This window comes from Malus domestica, chromosome 10 (assembly GCF_042453785.1).
Source record: "Malus domestica chromosome 10, GDT2T_hap1".
Lineage (NCBI taxonomy): Eukaryota > Viridiplantae > Streptophyta > Magnoliopsida > Rosales > Rosaceae > Malus > Malus domestica.
The window spans coordinates 38334930-38356106 of record NC_091670.1 but is presented as its reverse complement, the minus strand read 5'-3'; the positions used below and the strand labels follow the sequence as shown (position 1 = coordinate 38356106).

General features: G+C 38.7%; 1 protein-coding gene across 2 annotated transcripts; it reads left to right on the top strand.

The window, feature by feature from the left end:
• Positions 1 to 3323: 3323 nt before the first annotated feature.
• LOC103446508 (probable LRR receptor-like serine/threonine-protein kinase RFK1) lies at positions 3324 to 15490 on the top strand. Of its 2 annotated transcripts, none has more exons than XM_029110296.2 (24): positions 3324 to 3493; positions 4970 to 5150; positions 5273 to 5344; positions 5439 to 5507; positions 5578 to 5649; positions 5840 to 5911; positions 5998 to 6069; positions 6153 to 6224; positions 6334 to 6405; positions 6507 to 6578; positions 11422 to 11493; positions 11865 to 11933; positions 12027 to 12092; positions 12193 to 12255; positions 12347 to 12394; positions 12518 to 12561; positions 12704 to 13095; positions 13184 to 13382; positions 13641 to 13796; positions 13893 to 14011; positions 14091 to 14301; positions 14468 to 14705; positions 14797 to 14944; positions 15061 to 15490. In XM_029110296.2, exons 1-24 carry the CDS (start codon positions 3373 to 3375, stop codon positions 15412 to 15414), a joined length of 3054 nt encoding a protein of 1017 aa, XP_028966129.2. In that variant the 5' UTR covers positions 3324 to 3372; the 3' UTR covers positions 15415 to 15490. The 2 variants fall into 2 exon arrangements, with proteins under 2 accessions (XP_028966129.2, XP_028966128.2); XM_029110295.2 differs by having other exon boundaries at positions 12701 to 13095.
• The last annotated feature ends 5687 nt before the right edge of the window (positions 15491 to 21177 follow it).

The window sequence follows — 21177 nt, the reverse complement described above, 5'->3', positions numbered from 1 at the left end:
GATAAGAGTTAGTTACAACAGTAAACACTCCTAATCAGAGCATAAAGTCTAGGTGCAGTCCAGTAGGACAAGTACTAGTTATACAGTACCAGGAATGTCCTACTATTATTCAGATAAGTCAGAACAGCCGACAATCCCGAGCCACCAACAACAAGCTTACTTAGAACCTGGAGGGGCGCAAAACAGAAAACATGAGTGGGCAAAAACAAATGTTTTACAAAATCATTTCATTTATCAATATACTAACCCCTCGCTGTAAACATGTATAATTTTCCTAGAATCAAGATATAAGTATATACATATATATATATATATATATATATATATATATATATATATATATATATATATATGAAATCATATCAATTCAATTCATGCTTCACATAATCATATTCATATGTATGCCATGCCAAAATATAACAAAGTAAATAATCCAGGTAAGAATGATTTCATAGAAACATGATATGTTAGCCGGAACCCCTGAGGTAGTCTGGACGGCTGAATTCATAGCTCAAAATTCAATCTGGCCGGAGTCACTACAATGATCTATACGGCAATATATTGCACATAAGTCGGAACCACTAAAGAGGGTCTGTACGACAAGATTGGGTGAAATATAATTATGCTCAACTCTATTCTCTCATAATAGCTGGGTGATGAATCGCTAGTCACCTACGAGTCAGAACCATGAATCTGTACGACAAGACTGTGCACTTAAGTTGGATCCAATATGAGCATATAGTGCGGGAGGTGACGTAAATAAACAGGCATGTACCTTATATCTCTGGCTAATTCACAATCACCCTAGGTGCAGCTTTATGAGCTCAACATTACTTAATCACATATCATATATCACATAATTGACGATTCACACAACCAAACATAACTTACCTGAACTCACTTGTGCCTCCACAACACCACATTTATGTATATATGCAACCATGCAATGCGTATTCAAAATATAGAAGCATTTGGCATATTATTTCAAAGCATAATTTCCTTAAAAATGCATTTCTGGGAAATATATCAAGTATATAAATATATACTGAAAACAAAAGCCCACTCACTGGTATGTCGAAGGGTCGTAACCCCCGAGTTGCCCGTGGATACGCTCGTCCTCGGGATAAGTCTCACCTATATGCGAATTAACTATAAAAACGTTATTTTAAAGCACATAAGCAAAAACTAGCTAATAACTTCTTATACATTGCTTAATTTTGGTATTTAAATATACCAACGTGACCTACACAACCTCACGAACATCGTGATATTTTTAAATAAATTTTTAGGTGGCTCACGTGCCCCCACGTGCCGGGGAGGGCACGGCCTCACGCGCCCAACACGCACATCATCTTCAACCTCCAGACGCCGAAATAGTGTCGCTGGCGCTGGATTCTGGGCAGACCTGCAACTGCCTTTTTCTCACTCATTTTTGCACCATTTTTCACCCAATTTATACCAAAATGAAGCTCTTAACTTGTAGAACACGATCATACTAATTTAAAGCTCTAAAAGTCACGGGATCTCATCAGAGAATTTCAAGAAAATCGACCAAACTTCGTCCAAACGATCCTGACGTCCAAAACCTTAGAACAAAGCACTCCGAGCTTCCTTGGGACCTCACTAAGCTCGCTATGAGCTTGGATTGTCCTAAAACATAACCATTTAAAAGTTTGTGAATAGTGCTCAACTCGGAGCTTGAATTTTTAACGTGATATCGAACGAGTTCTTACCTGAAATGGGTACCTTTGAACTCGTATGGTCCTCACGAACACAATGGTACTAATTTTGGCCACGATCCGTGAAGTTTCAAGGGTCTTGGGTGCTTGTCCGTACCATTTCGAAGGAGAAAGAGTGAAACTTAGAGAGAGAGAGAGAAGAGATAGCACGGGAGAGTAAGAGAGAGACAAGATGTGTGGTCCAGATTTTTGGGTTACCAATCAAAACAACCCATTTTCCTTACTTCCAATTGGTTCCAAAATAATAGGAACTTAACACATTAGTCCTCAACCACACATAGTCCCACAATGCCACAAACGCTCAAGGGTATTTTAGTCTTTTCACATCAACGATAATAAAATAATGTACATTTCCGGGACGGGTTGTGACATCAACAACGCGGTATCCTTTACTTTTATTTTATGGCTGCATCTAATATTTGTGTTCGAGTGCCACCGTACCCTAAGACAAAGTTAAGCTATTCGTAATTCACCATTTTGTTAAGATGCAAGATTTCTCATGCCATTGTCTTTACTCGCTTATTTGTCCTCTGTTATAACTCCAATTTGCGAATAATTTTCGTCTACGCGCTCGTAAGGTCGAGCTCTATCCAAAAATACTAAGAATGACCATGCATGGTCAACAAATTTTTAACAACTAACTATGAAAAATCAAACTTTAACTGAGAAATAAAAAAAATCCAAAATTAACGAAATAGCGAGGTGCGATAATTGTACAGTGAATTCGGGGAAAGGATTTCATATGAGTAGTAGTTTAATAAATTAACCAGTAAACTTAAAACTAACAAATTATTGAGGGACTATGTCTAGCCATTTCGGTTAGATATAGTAAATGAATGACTTGTCACTATTCATTAAAAATTAATCTCCTCTACAAATCTGGATGGAGCTATATTTAGCCGTTTCAGGTGAAAATGAGCTTAGCAAAGAGTATCTAAAAATATTTTTTACTTTTGGATAAACTAGTAAAAAATATTTCTTATTGTATAAGGATTAGAAAGAGTTTGTAAAAATTATTTTTCACTATAGACTATAGAATGACCATAAACTACTAATAATTCATAGATATCATTGTCTGTAACAAATGAAAGGATTACCGATTTAATATCACCATAATCATAAATTAAACATGTCCCATGTTTATTTAATGGGTAAAGTCTTTTGTTAGTAATTGGTTCATGCATGTAATTGCTTATTCCAACTTGCTAACTGTGCATATAATTTGTGATTGGATCAATCCAACTTTAATTTAGAAAAGGAGTTAAAAGAACTTTAATTTCGAAAAGGAATTAAATGTGGAGATGCCCCCGCCTTTGGTGGTTCACCACGATCCTCCTTTGATACACTGGCGCGCGGCCACCAAATCTATAAGGAGTGACATGTGTATAAATTTTGTCACAAAATAATGCGTAATTTGTTTGAGGGCCGCCACTACAGGCCTACAGTAACGTTCACGAGGGTACGTCGTCATCCCTTTTGTTACCGCACGTCAAGCTTATTTAATCCATGTTCAATCGCATCTGGGAACAGTAGAAGAGTGCTCATCGACCTTATAAATGAGAAATCCATACACACTGTATTATTCTCACAATAAACTTTTATTAAAGATCAATTAGTACAATTTCATACATAAATGCTGATGATGCAGCAGCAGCAGCTGGTTGGTAAGCTCTTTCTATGCTTCCTTGTGGCACTGATGAGTTGCTTCCCGCTGCCGGGACTTGCTCAGCCTCCTGAGTTGCCCCAAGAGGAAGGTGAGTTCAGTTGCTCATATATATATATATATATATATATAGGTAAATTATATAGTAGCCCCTCATGTTTGAGGTCTATTACAACCTCATACAATAACTTTAAAACATTTCACTTTCATACTTTCAGTATCATTTTATTTCAAAATAACACCTCCGTTAGATTTTTCATCCATTAGTCTGTTAAATGCTGACGTGGTTGCCACATTTGTGCTGATGTGGCTGCCACGTGGCAAAAAAAAAATAATTTTTTAATTTTTTTTAAAAACCTAAATCTCCTAAATATTAAAATTATTAAAAAAAAAAAAAAACTGAAACCTTCCCTCATCCTCCTCTCTTCTCCCCGCAACCCCCAAACCCATATCCCCCATCTTCATCTTCTTCCTTGCAACCCAGAAAGAAAAGAAAGAAGGAAAAAAAAAAAAAAACCCTTCAGTTCGTATTTTCCCCCATCTTCCCCTCTCTTCCCCTCTATTCCCCTCTCTTCTCCCCCATCTTCGTCATCTTCCCCCAACCCCCTACCTGCAACCCACAAAAAAAAAAAAAAAAACCTAGATTCCGTTTCGCCATCACCGGGTTCGTGGAATGGGGGGTGTGTAGAGGAGAATGGGGGGGGGGTGTAGAGAAGGAAAGAGGGTGGGTGTGGAGGGAGGGAGGGTCGCAGGTAGGGGGTGGGTGTTATGGGTTTCTGGTTTTGGGGTGAGGGACGCGGGTGGGGTGGGGTGGGGTGGGGTGGGGTGGGGTGGGGGGGGGGGGGTTATCATTTCTGGGTTGCAAGGAAGAAGATAAAGATGGGGGATATGGGTTTGGGGGTTGTGGGGAGAATAAAGGATTTTGGGAGTTGCATAAGGGTGGGGGGGGGGAAGGGATCTGGGTTTCGGGATTTTCTAGTTTTTTTTTTTTTTTAATATTTAGAAGATTTAGGTTTTTTTCTTTTAAAAAAATAAAAAATTAAATTTTTTTTCCACGTGGCAGCCACATCAACACAAATGTGGTAGCCACGTCAGCATTTAATAGACTAATGGATGAAAATGTATGAAAGTGAAATGTTTTAAAGTTGTTGTATGGAGTTGTAATAGACCTCAAACATGAGGGTATATATATATATATATATATATCCCTAGTTGGGACGTACAAGGACTCATCCATGACTGAATGTGTAGGCTCCTTTATTTCAGTCATTTAATGGGCTAAAGTTTGCAGATCTAGCAGTAGATCAGTGTGCTCCCTCCCTCCACACTTAGTTCGAATCCCGCTCCTTATAGCGTAGATTAGATTTATTAGATTATCGGTTGAGAATCTAAGATCATTTGTTGCTCTTCTAGAGCACGGTGTAGAACTTCATATATAGCTCAAAGGTTATGCTCATTTCATTACGAAATAAAACTTATATTACACACAGAAAAGTAGGTTCCGCCTTGCCCTTTCATTTTACATTGATTTGTTTTCTGTTGCTCTTTGAATATGGATGCCTTTCAGTTGATGCTCTCCGACAAATTGCTACCACGATGGGGGCCAAATATTGGAGTTTCGAAGCTGTTGCTGGCGCTTGCCGAATTGACATGGTGGGTGTAACAGAGAAGCAACCAAAGGGATCCCAGAAAAATGTCGATTGCGTATGCAACTTTGAGAACAACACTGTTTGTCATGTCGTAAAACTGTATGATTCTGAACTTTAAGTTTCACCTTGATCTTTCCATGACTTATGCCCTCCATGTCACAAAGCTATGAATTTCAGTAGTTTCTGCTTAATACTTTAATTATTTGTTCAACACTTTACAGAATGATCAAGGGTTATAGTTTACCGGGTATGCTTCCACCTCAACTCGTCAGACTTCCTTACCTCCAAGAAATGTATGAGCTATCATATTCGAATTACTTGATATTCAAGATTCGGACGAAACATATCTTTATATCTTAATTAAAACTAACATTTCATTCCTTGTAGCGATTTTTCTTACAACTATCTTAATGGTACAATACCAAGGGAATGGGCTTCGATGAAGTTAACTTACATGTGAGCCTTTTTGAATGTCTGATAAGAATTTAATTTGGTAGCTCTTTATATTTATTAGTGAATTTTGCAGTTCGGTTCTTGCCAATCGCTTATCAGGCAAAGTTCCAAAGGAGTTGGGAAACATTACCACTCTGACATTCCTGTACGTTTCAAATTTTGGTTTATCTCAATTTAACTTGAATATTGCCTTTTGATTTGAGTTCTTGTGATTGTCGAGAAACTACACTACATGCCTTGATAATTGCTACTTGACCTATAGATGAACTAAAGTTCCATAGGATATAATATTTGTTATATCAACGTTCTTTTTTGCTTCTTTTATAAATCATTAGGAACCTTGAAGCAAACCAGTTTTCGGGTATTCTTCCAGCTGAGCTCGGGAATTTGGTCAATTTGCAGACTTTGTAAGTCACCACAAATTTTAAAACAGATTACAGTGTCTTTTATGCTGAGTTAATTGATAGTTCCTTGCTGCTTGTTGCATATGTAGGTCTATTTCCTCCAATCAGCTGACTGGAAGCTTGCCACAGACGTTTTCCGGGCTAAGAAATATAAGATGTTTGTAAGGTTTAATTAGATTTGTTTCTCTTTTATAGCATTATAGTGATTCTCGTGTCTGATAAGCAAACTTCTACTTCAATGCAGCGGAATGAATGATAACAACTTCAATGGACCACTCCCGGATTGGGTGCAGAATTGGAAGCAACTCAAAAGATTGTAAAATCCTTATATTATTTTAGTAAAACAAGCTGTTCTCGTTGCCTTTCGAATTTTTAAAATTTTTATAGCATGTATTGATCTTTCTCTTTCCAAAAACTTGTTGAAGAGAAATGCATTCAAGTGGACTGGAGGGACCGATCCCATCAAATATTTCTCTTTTGAACAATTTGACAGAGCTGTGAGTAATTTTGATCCTCATTCTGCTAAGTTGCTTTTTTGCATGATCTTTCTTGCTGATTTGATTAATTGTTCTATGCATTGTGGTGTGTCTTTGTACAGGAGGATTAGTGACACAAATGCACCAAGTCAGGAATTTCCTACGCTGAGATATATGACAGGCCTAGTAACATTGTGTTAGATTATTAGGTTAGTGGACGTAGTGGCTCTATCCACTACGTAAACATCGGGTTGTTAATGTAAGCAGTTTTAACTGCATGGCCGAATAAACCCTAGCTTTTAGGGATCAGTAGAAGTTGTTTTCCTTTTGACTTAGTCTTATACCACGTTTAGGATAATGTTTAACGTGGGTTGCATGTTTATCTTTTCCTCCGTTTGTAAGGCTTATATAGCCTGCTTATTCTTTGTTTAATGCTAAGTGAAATTCCTCCCAGTTTACAAAGTTCTCATTCGACAAACACTAGGGTTTAACATTTGGTATCAGAGCCCCCACCTGGGGCTCCTGATCAAAAGCTTGAGAGATAGCAATCTTTTGAGTGCAGAGGTACGAGAATATGGCAGAAGAAGGAAGTGGTTTTGTGCAGGCATCTATTCCAAAACTAGATGGGCATTATGACCATTGGGCAATGCTTATGGAAAATTTCCTACGTTCAAAGGAATATTGGAGTCTTGTGGAGCATGGAATCCCTGCAGCAGCAGAAGGAGCTTCACTTGCGGAGGGACAACGAAAAGTGTTCGAAGATCAAAAGTTGAAAGATCTGAAAGCCAAGAACTATCTGTTTCAAGCAATCGATCGAGCTGTTTTGGAAACAATCTTGAACAAAGATACGGCTAAGGAGATTTGGGATTCGTTGAAACAGAAGTATCAAGGGACTGCTCGAGTTAAACGAGCACAGTTGCAAGCACTTCGAAAGGAGTTCGAGATGCTTCACATGAAGCCAGGAGAAACTGTAAATGAATTCTTTGGTCGGACCCTGACCATTGCCAATAAGAGAAGGATCAATGGTGACAAGTTGACGGATGTAGAAGTCATTGAGAAGATCTTGAGATCGATGACTTCTAAATTCGACTATGTGGTTTGTTCCATAGAGGAATCCAAAGACTTGGATATTCTCTCAATTGATGAACTGCAAAGTAGCTTGTTAGTGCATGAGCAGCGGATGATTGGACATAGCGTAGAGGAACAAGCACTAAAGGTGACCTATGAAGAGAATTTTGGAGGAAGAGGACGTGGTCGAGGAAGCTTTCGTGGAAGAGGCAGAGGAAGAGGTCGACAGAACTTCGACAAGTCAACGGTTGAGTGCTATAATTGTCATGAATTAGGGCACTATCAGTATGAGTGCCCTAAGAAGGACAGGGAAGCCAAGGCTAACTATGCAGAGGCTAGTGACGAAATGTTGCTAATGGCGTATGTGAATACTCATGAGATCAAAGAAGACGTTTGGTTCCTCGATTCGGGCTGCAGTAATCATATGTGTGGTAAGAGGGAGTTGTTCTCTGAATTTGTTGGAAGTTTTAGAGAAACTGTGAAACTAGGGAACAATACGAGTATGGCCGTCCTGGGGAAAGGAAATATTCGACTACAAGTAAATGGCATGACTCAGGTGATCACAGGAGTGTTCTATGTACCTGCTTTGAAGAATAATCTGCTAAGTATTGGGCAGCTTCAGGAGAAAGGTCTTGCTATTCTCATTAAACATGGGAAGTGCAAGATCTATCATCCTGAGAAAGGATTAATCATGGAGACGGTTATGACTACAAATCGCATGTTCATTCTGGCTGCTCAATATCAGCCCAATGATCAAGCATGTTTCAATGCTCTCACAGATGATCCAGTTCAGTTGTGGCACTGCCGTTATGGGCACTTGAGTATTGGTGGTTTAAAGACTCTACAACAGAAGCAGATGGTGAGTGGACTGCCTCAAATAAAGGACTCCTCAAAAGTGTGCGAGAATTGCTTGGTAGGAAAGCAACCAAGAGATCCGTTTCCAAAAAGAAGCACCTGGAGAGCATGCCAAATCCTACAACTCGTTCATGCAGATATTTGTGGACCGATCAAACCTACGTCTAACAGTAAGAAAAGGTATCTCCTCACCTTTATCGATGACTTCAGCCGTAAGACTTGGATCTACTTTCTAACTGAGAAGTCAGAAGCCTTCCGAAGTTTTAAAGCCTTCAAAAGTCTAGTTGAAAATGAAACTGATGCTAGTATTAAAAGCTTGCGCACGGATCGTGGTGGGGAGTTCACATCACATGAGTTTGATGAGTTCTGTGTTGAGAATGGGATTCAAAGACAATTGACAGCAGCTTACACCCCGCAGCAAAACGGAGTAGCTGAGCGCAAGAATCGGACCATCATGAATATGGTACGTAGCTTATTAACCGAGAAGAACATGCCTAAGATTTTTTGGCCAGAAGCAGCAAACTGGACAGTTCATGTGCTCAACAGGAGTCCCACATTTGCAGTTAAAAACAAAACACCTGAGGAAGCATGGAGTGGTACGATACCATCTGTAAGTTATTTCAGGGTTTTTGGCTGCATTTCATACGTACATATTCCAGATAACAAGAGGACCAAACTAGATGATAAAAGTAGAAAGTGTGTGCTATTTGGGATAAGTGAAGGATCAAAGGCCTATCGGCTATTTGATCCAATCTCGCAGAGGATTCTAATCAGTCGTGATGTACGATTTGATGAGAATAGTAGCTAGGATTGGGATGAGCATCATCATGAAGATGTCATAGCAGATTTGGAATGGGACGATGAAGCAGATAAGGAACTTGAGACTGATGAAGTTGACAGTCAGGGAGGAGATGAAGATGAACCACATGGAGATGGAAGTGGCACAAGCAATAATAGTGGTTCAGACGAAGTCTCAGAAGCAAACATATCCAGTCCAGCAGAAAGAAGATCTAGGGCTCCACCAGTATGGATGAGAGATTACGTGACAGGAGAGGGATTATCTGATGAAGACGACATGGGGCATTTAGCTCTCTTAGTAGACAGTGATCCAACTTATTACAATGAAGCTGTGAAGAGTGCAAAATGGAGGAAAGCTATGGATGTCGAAATAGCAGCTATCGAGAGGAACAACACTTGGGAATTGACAGATTTACCTCCAGGAGGGAAGACAATTAGAGTTAAATGGGTCTACAAGACTAAACTGAATGAGAATGGAGAGGTGGACAAGTATAAAGCACGGCTGGTGGCTAAGGGGTATGCTCAAGAATATGGGGTTGATTATGCTGAAGTCTTTGCTCCTGTGGCTCGGTTAGATACCATCCGAGTTGTTGTTGCACTTGCTGCTCAAAAGGAATGGACAATCTATCAGTTGGACGTGAAGAGTGTCTTCTTACATGGAGAAGTTGATGAAGAGGTGTTTGTAGAACAGCCACCTGGATATGTGCAGAGAGGTAAGGAGCAGAAAGTTTACAAATTACGGAAAGCTTTATATGGACTTAAACAAGCCCCTCGTGCTTGGTATAGTCGTATAGAAGCTTATTTCTCGAAGGAAGGATTTGTGAAGTGTCCTTATGAACACACTTTATTCATCAAAGTTGGAGATGGAGGTAAAATTCTCATTGTTTGTCTTTATGTTGATGATCTCATTTACACTGGCAATGATGAATTCATGTTCATTAAGTTTAAACAGTCCATGATGAATGAGTTCGAAATGACCGATCTTGGTAAGATGAGATATTTCCTCGGAATTGAGGTATTGCAGCAGGTAGATGGAATATTTATCTGTCAAAAAAGATATGCTCAGGAAGTGTTGGAAAGGTTTAGAATGGAGAATTGCAATCCAGTGCATAATCCCATTGTTCCAGGCACCAAGCTAACAAAAGATGTAACTGGTGAGAAGGTTGATAGCACCTTTTATAAACAGATCGTGGGGAGTCTCATGTATCTCACAGCCACTCGGCCGGACATTATGTTTGTGGTAAGCCTAATCAGCAGGTTCATGGAGAGTCCAACAGAAATGCACTTGGCAGCGACAAAAAGGGTTTTGAGATACTTAAAGGGGACGATCGGCTTAGGAATTCTTTACAAAAGGGGAGAACACACTGAGCTCAGAGGCTATTCAGATAGTGACTATGCAGGTGACTTAGATGATAGAAAGAGCACATCGGGGTACTTGTTCATGCTAAGTTCAGGAGCTGTGTGTTGGTCTTCCAAAAAGCAGCCTGTGGTCACGTTATCAACAACTGAAGCTGAATTCATAGCAGCAGCTTCATGTGCTTGTCATGCAACCTGGTTGAGGAGAATAATGAAGGAATTAGGTCAAGCTCAGCAAGATTCTACAACGGTTTTCTGTGACAACAGTTCAACAATAAAGCTCTCCAGGAATCCTGTAATGCATGGCCGAAGCAAACACATAGACGTACGGTTTCACTTTCTTCGAGAAATGACTAAGAACAAAATCGTGCAGCTAGTTCACTGCAACACCCAGGAGCAAGTAGCAGACATATTAACCAAGCCTTTGAAGACTGATGCTTTCCTGAAGATGCGTGGACTTATGGGAGTATGTCTGGAACCAGTTGTAAACTGATTGCTTAGCAATAGCAATCAGTTTAAGGGAGGATGTTAGATTATTAGGTTAGTGGACGTAGTGGCTCTATCCACTACGTAAACATCGGGTTGTTAATGTAAGCAGTTTTAACTGCATGGCCGAATAAACCCTAGCTTTTAGGGATCAGTAGAAGTTGTTTTCCTTTTGACTTAGTCTTATACCACGTTTAGGATAATGTTTAACGTGGGTTGCATGTTTATCTTTTCCTCCGTTTGTAAGGCTTATATAGCCTGCTTATTCTTTGTTTAATGCTAAGTGAAATTCCTCCCAGTTTACAAAGTTCTCATTCGACAAACACTAGGGTTTAACACATTGTACGTTTGAAGGAGATCTTTGCCATTCAATACTTTGACACGTATATGCCCAAGCACACACTCACACACATATTTCTATCCAGATAGCTATAACTATGAGCTGTTTGAGGCTGATTAGTTAACTAATTGAAGGATTTTGAGGAACTGTAACATTTCTGGAGAGATCCCTGCATATATCTGGTCCATGAAGAACCTGGAGATGTTGTGAGTAATTAAAGTTGTAAAAACTTTACTTCTGATGCCTGAAATTGAATCACCAAACACACAGACACATACACGAGTACGTGTCTATGAATGAATGCCTGCAATGAAGAGGGGAAATACAGAAGTCTCCCACTCTGCTGATGAAATGAGATATCTTGCCAATTAACTTTTGTACAAGTAAACAAAATTATCCGACTAGAATCAGCACCCTTCTCTGGGGGAGGAATGTATTTCGAGTGCAAACATATAGTTCATTTTTTCAAACAATGTTTCTTAGATGAAATCTACCCTTTACTTTATTCTGTCATATATTTGGTTAATGAATCTGTGTCAGGATTGAGATTAATTGATTGTGATTATTTGATTGCTAGGGATCTCAGTTTCAACAAGCTAGTGGGTAAACTCCCATCCACGATAGGAGTTGAGCATCTGAAATTTGTGTAAGTGAGAAATGCAGTAACCAAATTGAGAACTCAGCATCTTTCTTGAAAGTACTGATGTACATTACTAATACTTTGTGTTTCTTTGGTTAGCTTTTTGACTGGAAACCTGCTAAGTGGAAATGTGCCAAAATCAATCTTGCGAGAGGGAAGTAATGTGTACGTTTGATTCCTGAAATGCTTTCTATTACTACCCCCATTTATTTTTATATTTGCAGTCTACCAAGTTCTAACTTCTGTGTATGTACTGTTTTTGCAGCGATTTGTCATACAACAACTTCACGTTGCAAGGCCCTAAGCAACTGGAATGTCAAGAACACTTGTCAGAAACATATAATTTTCTCTATGTATTACTTTCTAAATTGAGGTGGTTTAGGAAAACTGAGTTTTTTTCAAAAACTGTCATGTTTCAGGAATCTAAATCTGAACTTGTATCGGAGCTCTTCAAAGGAGGACAACTTGTAAGATGCTTTTTTTGTGTCGAAGCTCCCTTTTTCTTTTCTTTTTTTCATTCCAATTTTTTAAGTTAACTACAAGACAACGAGCCAAATTTTGCTCAAATCTTTCTGCTCATTCTGTGACAGAAGGGGAGTTGTTCCATGCCTGAAGAATTTTAAGTGCCCACGATGTAAGTCTACGTACCAGAGTTCGAGCATATATATCCTCGCTTTTGCCCTTTGAATTCAAAGTTGTAAGAATGATTAGCTATTGCGTCATTCTTAATGGCTAATTCATATTTATCGTCAGTTGTTACAAAAATTTTTCAGCAGTTTCAAAGTGTATGCATATTAATTGCGGTGGAAGTGACGTAATTGTCAAGGACAAGAATCACAGGAACGTCACGTTTGAAGGAGATGGAGGAGTTGAAGGTGGCAGTGCTAAATATTTTAGGAATGAGAAAAGTATGTGGGGATTTAGTAGCACTGGTGACTTCATGGATGACTCAGAGCCGCAAAATACACGCTACTCTATATCTCTGGTGTCTTCCAATCTTTCTGAACTATATACAACAGCACGCCTATCTCCGCTTTCACTTACTTATTTCCACTATTGTTTAGAAAATGGAATTTACACTATAACTCTCCACTTTGCGGAAATCATGTTCACAAATGAAGAAAGATACAGTAGTCTTGGGAGGCGTATTTTCGATGTCTATGTTCAGGTAATTCACTACACTACTCAAACTGTCTGTCTCAATATGGCTGCAAGCCTGCAACTTGAGGTTTTGACAAGAGACCATTGTTTTTCAGGAAAGGTTGGTGTGGAAGGATTTCAATATCGAATATGAGGCAGGTATGGCTCACAAGAGATTAGTTAAGAAAGTATCTAATGTCAACGTGACAAGTAACGTCTTAGAGATCCGATTCTATTGGGCTGGAAAAGGGACAATGGTGATTCCGGAGAAAGGAAATTATGGTCCCCTTATATCAGCCATCTCTGTGGTTTCTGGTGAGTCAGAGATGTCCACATTTCCTACAGTGTCATTTTAGTACCATCATATAAACTGAAGGTTGACTGGTTGAATGAAGGTTGCCTGTCATATAGTTCAATCTGAGATTGTGCAAAGGTTTTTTTTTTCGGTCTGAAGTTTATGTGACAACTTTTGCAGATGAAAGGCAATTCTACGTATTAGCAAATTTTAAATATTTGCTTCAAAGCACTTCTGACTTCTGAGTAGTTAACTTGTTTAGTTTACTCATTGGCCAGATATTAAACCTTGTAAAAATGGTGGAACTGTGCGAACTAATTATATCATTGCCCGTGTTGGTGTTGGCACTGTTGGGGGATTATGCCTAACAATCTTCATGCTGGCAATCCTTCGGTGGAAAGGATGTTCGGGAGGAAAAAGGAGGAGACAACAAGGTGCATATTACATTAAACCAGCCATGTCATTGCCAAGAAAATACGTTTAATAACACTAGGAACTCATCGACATACTTTATTTCCTTTTTGGAACAGATATTGTAGGACGAGATATGCAGACGCGAACTTTTACTTTGGAGCAAATCAAAGCTGACAGCAACAACTTTGATTCTGCAAACAAGATTGGAGAAGGCGGTTTTGGCCCTGTCTACAAGGTAGCGCTTTTTTTCTTCCCGTCATATGGAATTCTCACGCTTTGAAAAGTAGATTCTAAAATTTAGGGTTGGGATGCAGGGTCAGCTACCTGATGGTTCACTGATAGCAATTAAGCAGCTCTCATCCAATTCAAGGCAAGGAAATCGCGAATTTGTAAATGAGATGGGCCTGATATCTTGTTTACAGCACCCGAATATAGTGAAACTGCATGGATACTGCATTGAAGAGGATCACTTATTGCTGGTGTATGAATACATGGAAAACAATAGTCTTGCACATGCCTTATTCAGTAGGTTTTCTGTCATTTTCTCTCACCCTGAACTTTTATGACTTCAGTTTGATCAACTGAAGATCTGAGTACTTAACATTTGATCACTTCTATGATTTTTTGAAAGAACAAAAAAAATATTTGTACTGGGATGAGAAAGAAGCAATTTTTGTTGGATGATATGTAGATCAGGAGAACCATCAGATTAAATTGGACTGGCCTACAAGGTTTAAGATCTGCATTGGGATAGCAAGAGGTTTAGCTTTTCTCCATGAAGAATCAAGAATCAAGATTGTTCACAGAGACATAAAAGCAACCAATGTACTGCTGGATGCGGATTTGAACCCGAAAATATCCGACTTTGGATTGGCTAAACTTTATGAAGAGGAGAAAACACACATTAGCACCAAAGTTGCAGGAACCATGTCAGTTGCAATTAAATTTTCTTCGATGCACGTTTACATTTTATGCATTTTTTTTCCTTTTAATTGGAATAAACAAAATGTTCCGACACAGAGGATATATGGCACCGGAATATGCACTATGGGGTCACTTGACCAACAAGGCAGATGTTTACAGTTTCGGAGTTGTTGCCTTGGAAATTGCTAGTGGGAAGAAAAACAACCATGTGCCAAATAACATTTGCTTCTCTCTCCTAGACTGGGTACTATACGGCTTTCAATCTCTCGAGCCATTGCATCAAATTTTGGTTTTTCGACAACTTTATTTTAATCAGTAAGAAACCTTTGGATAAAGTGAATTTTCTCCTGTTGCGTGCAGGCCTATGAGTTGCAACAAACTGGAAACTTGAAGGAGCTGATTGATGAGAGCTTAGGGAATGAAGTCAATGACAAAGAAGCAGAAGTTATGGTTAATGTCATTCTGCTGTGCACAAATGTGTCTCCATCGCTTAGGCCTACCATGTCCGAGGTGGTGAGCATGCTCGAAGGACAAACACAAGTCCCGGACATTATCCCAGACGCGAGTACTTATGCTGAAGATTTGAGGTTCAAATCCATGAGAGACGTACATCATCAAAGCCAAACACACAGTTCGAGTGGAAGGCAATCTCAGAATTCGGCAACTGTTAGTACATTTTGCTCGTCCTCTTCATCACATCAGGCCATGACTTGAATTAAATCCGACTTCTTAAAATGGCTGTAGTTTCTAAGTTTAAAAGTGTATGTACCATACGAAAATCTGACCTCTACCATTGCTCTGTCTCTATTTTTCGAATGACCATTTGTTGACCCTAAAAACTACCAAGCCTACGTGGCGCGCAGGCCGAGTAATCTATAAGCTAACTACGTCCTTTGGTGAATGCGGGGCGTGCCAACTCGTCGGCCGAGCTCGGCCGAGGAGTAAATTTGTTGATGTTGCGTTGGGCGCGCGGCTGACTTCTGCGTCTTGCGACTGCGGCCGAGAAAGGAATGTGTCTCGGCCTCTTGGGCTCTCGAACCTGAAGACAAGGTTACTATTCTTACGAAGTTTACGAATCGCCGTCGTCGGATTCGGTCACAGTGATGTTATTCGTCAGAGTAAACTCTCGCCGAATCGACACTAAAGTATAAGGACACAAATACTCAAAGCGAATATAAGTCTTAATAGTGAACGTGGTTCGGCCGTCTGAATGCCGAACTCTAAATCCCACTTGGGAGTATCCAATCATAAAATAACTCGGCGTGCAATGCGCCGAGCTCGATAAACTGTAACACCTCACTTCGCCGAGAAGGCTAAGAAGATGACCTCAATCAATAAGGATCTGGAAATCCTTCTCGACCGAGACTTGGATAGATAACCAACCGTCCTCGCCGCAGTGCTGTTGATGCCAACGGAAGATACTGCGAGACCGGCTGATTCTATGATGACAGAGCTATCTATGCCGACTTAAGATATCACTGGTTGCTTTCACAGTGATGTTGATGTCAACGGAAGATGTGTCAGCGAAAAGAGAAAATAAAAATCTCAAAGTTGTTGAGAGAATTTGCGCAGGGCGGTTGTGTATTGAATTGGAGAGCTTTGAATGATGCACAGCCTCTTCTATTTATAGCAACGGATCCCCCAAGGTCGAGTTAAAACCCTATTCGGACTAGGACTTCTTCTCCTAATCAAACACTGACTCGACCAATCCTACTTTCATTATGACTGTGAACCTAGTCCCTTATTGAACCGGATTCACTTTCAGGTTATTAATCCTGCCGAGACTCCTTATTGCACCAGGACTCGACTTGTCTTACGTCATGACCTAGCCGACCTAGGTTTGGAGGCCCACGTACTGAACGATCCATAACACCCTTGTCGCAAGGCCTTCCGGGCCGAGAATGATTCTATACTCGGCCCAAACTATTATTTTGGGCCTAAACACCATTGCTCAATGAAAATTTTCTGACTTTCGGCTTTTGACAGCTCATCTATGATCATCAACTCAATTTTACGAGAAATTTTAGTATACTTTGGTGATTTTAACTATTAGATCATTGGTCGAAGATACAAGAAGCCACAAAAAAAAAAAAAATTTAATATAGGCTGTCAGTGGACTGGAGCTGGACGGTATAAGCCATTCGGCAATCGAACTTAGAACAAAAGCCGTATTAACCTGAGGAATTCGTTTGCTATCTACCCAGTTTGCCAGGTCTGAATGGTGTTCGCGGACTGATCTGGAAATTTGGTTTAAACTCGAAATTTTCGACTTTCTCTCAATTCCGAACGTTCCATAATCCATCCAAGAAATAGATTCATACCCAACCCAATCTCGAAACCTATTAATAAATTTAAGTCCAAAATTTTATGATCCACAATCTCAAACCTAAACCAACCAATTTATAGAGGAAATCAATGAAAAACAAAGAGGGGAGAGTCATGAATTGGGGTGTTGAAATTGAGCTTCAACCATAAAATTAATGGGCAATATGTAGAGTAGTTCAATCTCTTATAAGCACATGTAAGAGCTCTCATTTCCTATCTTTGGGATTCACTCTCAACACGTCATTTACGTGTGGCGAATTTTCAAGCCTAGCACGTGAACAATACAAAACTAGATGATGTAGAGCACGTGTTGCCGTTGCGCTTCACAAATAGGATAACATGCTCTAATACCGTAAAGAAAGTTGAGTTCCACCGTATTGCCTATTCATTTTTGGATAAGTTTTAAAATCATATAACGATGATATGTATTTTATAGTTTACCTGGGTTGCTTCCATCTCAACTCGTCAAGCTTCCTTACCTTCGAAAAGTGAAAGAGCTTTCATTTTGGACTTGCATGATATACATTTGAGATTCGGAATTGGATACTACATATCTTTATTTATTTTTTAATTAATTATTCAAAGTAACATTTCTCTCTTGTAGTGATTTGCTTAGAGCAACTCCAGCGTTGCTGGTTGCTCGGGGGACAGGCAAGGAGAAAGGGCCCGACGGCCGGGGGATGGGGATCCAGCGTTGCTGGTTGCTCGGGGGACAGGCAAGGAGAAAGGGCCTGAGCGACATGCCCGGCGAGGATTGCCAGCCCGAGAGCCTGAGGGCTGTGTGACGTATGGCTAATGTGCGGCATCGGTGCATGCGCTCGGTGTTCTCTGCGTCCTCCTTCCTCCTCGTCCTCCTTCCCCTCCTCGCCCTCCTTCCTCCTCGGTGTTCCATGGCTGCTGAGAGAGAGAGAGAGAGAGAGAGAGAGAGAGAGAGAGAAAGGACCGGTCCTCCTTCCTCCTTCCTCTTTCCTCCTTCTGCTCCTCGTCCTCCTTCCTCCTCGGTGTTCCATGGTTGTTGCTGTGAGAGAAAGAGAGAGAGTACCGGTCAAAATTAGGAAAAAATAATAATATTTTATGGATTGGGTGAGAAAAAAAAATATTTTATTACTAATTGCCAGGGGAAAGGGTTTTAAGGGTGGAGATGCAAATGACAATAACTATTTATTAAGGGCAGTTACTATTCACTAGGTGGATTGAATAGTGAATTGCCAGGGGGGAGGGCTCCAAGGATGGAGTTCTCTTACAACTATCTCAATGGTACAATACCACAGGAATGGGCTTCAATGAAACTAACTTATATGTGAGCCATTTTAATTTATATGTTAAGGTTTTAATCTAGTGGCTATGTACGTACATCCAATAGTGAATTTCCTGCAGATCTGTTATTGTCAACCGGGTAAGGTTTATCTTTCTTTTTTTTTTTTTTTTTTTTTGTATTTTTTTTAAGAAGGGTAAGGTTTATGTCTCTTTTCTTTTTCTGTATTTTGATTTTTTTTTCTTTATGAAGGGTAAAGTTTATGTCCTTTCTTATTTTTCTATCAATAAAACTCCTTCGTACCCACGAGGTTCTCGAAAAAAAAAAAAAATCTTGTCAATCAGTTATCGGGGGAAATCCTAAACATAGTCTGAAATATCGATAATATCAACGAAATATCGAGGATATTTCAGTTTTTTCGAATCACAGATATTTCGGAACATATCCATATACATATCGTACAAATATCAACAATATCGACGATAATATCGAAAAATATCGATGTCAATAATTTCGCTCACACTTCAGCAATATTTTGTCAAAATATCGGTGTAATATCGCTAAAATATCGAAAATATCGATGTAAAGGAAGGAAAAAAAAAAGGAAAAAGAAGAAAAAAGGGAAACAAGGGAGGAAAAAAAAACACAAAAGGGATTTGAACCCCTCCCATTTTACTCCTCCAACACCTTAACCACGATATATCACTTATGTTTTAGTGATAATATGCTAAAATATTTATATTTATATGAGTGGCATATTAACGATTACATGCAAAACTATTTTGGGGATTTATCATTTGATGAATACTCTTCACAATAAACTTACTCTACACATAGAGATGATGAAGATAGTGAAAATTTTGAACATCATAGGAACTTTATGTGTTACTAAATCACTCATGTATAAAGTGTAATATATTGTAGTAAATCATTATATATAAATGATTATGGTGCGTTTAATCTTTTTTTCATTAATTACTACATATTTTCTACACTCACAGTGTTTGCTAGCTCGCTGTATAATCAACTTAAATCAGTTAAATCCATCATGTAATGCATTTCCTTCTAATTTTTTTTGATAAACTAATAGATAATTGACTAAATAAACATTCTCCAAAGTTTCAATAAAAATTTCCAATTCTTTTTTACAATTTCCGTGGTTTTTATTCAATTTTTATCAATATCGATAATATCTCGATATTTCCATCGAAATTTTCATGTTTTTGGACTACCGATATTTCCGATATCTTTGATATTTTATACCATGATCCCAAAGGAGTTGGGGAATGTTATCACTCTGACACACCTGTACGTATTGAAACTTGGTTTATTTTCAGGACCTCGACACTGCATTTTGATTCAAGTTCTGGTGATTGTTGTGAAAATGTACTCATAAGAAATGATACATCAACTTTCCTTTCTTTTCTTTCGTAAATCATCAGGAACCTTGAAGGGAACCAATTTTCTGGTCTTCTTCCTGCTGAGCTTGGGAATTTGGTCAATTTTCAGACTTTGTAAGTCGTCAAACCTCTCTTTTACATTCCTAAAAAGTCTTACAGATATTTGATAGTTCCTTGCTGCATGTTGCAAATGTAGGATGCCTTCCTCCAATCAGCTGACTGGATACTTGCCAGAGACATTTTCTGAGCTAAGGATTCTAAGAGATTTGTAAGATCCTTATACTTTCATAAAACAAGAAGTTCCCTTAAGAGGTATTTAAGAGATTTGCCATACATGCTCGAGTAGCCAAATATGAGATTAATACTGTGGATTTATCTCATATTCGTACAAGGAAGTATATTTTCTTTTCATTAATGACTTCTCCTACTTCAAATAAGTAAGTATATTCTGAATGGAATCGACTCGGAACTAAAGAAAGGTTAATATGAGAGGTCTTATATTTATACGTGTGATAGTGACTGCTCTAAAAATGACATGATGAAGCATCTCCTGCCCTCCTTCCTTTGGGCCTTGATCAACTATTTATACAGAGCGAGGTCACTGAAATCATCCTTTCAAGTTCCTCTGAGCTAATTTATTAGGTTGGACAGTGTGACAGAAATATAAATCATGATATTTATCGTACACGGAATTTTTGAGGAATTCTTTACGTATGTATAGGACTTGTCAGGCTGGAAGAAACAGTGATTTGGCAACTTGGATTGGATGGTCGAACTTAAATTGAACATTTTAACCACATTTGTGATTTGAGATGTTGCTGACATTTTCATACTGCATGCGATTGCGACACACAGAATAGACGTTAACGGTGTTCATCTTCCCTTCAAAAAGTCAGCAGAACATGCAGGAAAACAAGAAATTAAGCAAAAACAATAGATATACACAATTCAATTAAGTTAGATTATTTCAGAGTATAAACAACACAATAATTGAATAGAATCATCTTATTCATGATAATTATTTCGTTGTAGACTTGTAGTGCTATCAAATTATCAATTCATATATACCAATATTATAACATGTGTATTTGTTTATCAACATTACACTGTAACAAGTCATAGCTAAAAACATAAAATGCACAGAATCTTGTTTAATAATCAAACACGTAACTATTAAATTAACTCAGTAACCAAATGGAAGCAGTTGCTAATTATTAAACAAGTAAAACATAAGGTCGATCCATATCTTTTGACATTGTGCGTGTTTGAATCCGATTTAATAAATATTTGTTTTGTATAAAATAACAGTTAGGTTTTAGTTTCACGTACTTTTGACCAACGTTAGCCGTCATTGAATTTAGTTAGCTTTTATTAATCTAACTAATTAAAACGTTGTTTGAACGACGTTTAGTCGATCGACAATTCGACATGCACATGAAAAGTGAGAAAATATTGGTTTAAAAATGTTATTAAATCACTTAGAAAAACACGAACAAT

Coding starts and splice junctions, on each gene's coding strand:
- LOC103446508 (XM_029110295.2), top strand. CDS start 3,373: ATGCTGATGATGCAGCAGCAGCAGCTGGTTGGTAAGCTCTTTCTATGC. Junction 5,345..5,438: donor CTTCCTTACCTCCAAGAAAT/GTATGAGCTATC, acceptor CATTCCTTGTAG/CGATTTTTCTTACAACTATC. Junction 5,650..5,839: donor ATTACCACTCTGACATTCCT/GTACGTTTCAAA, acceptor ATAAATCATTAG/GAACCTTGAAGCAAACCAGT.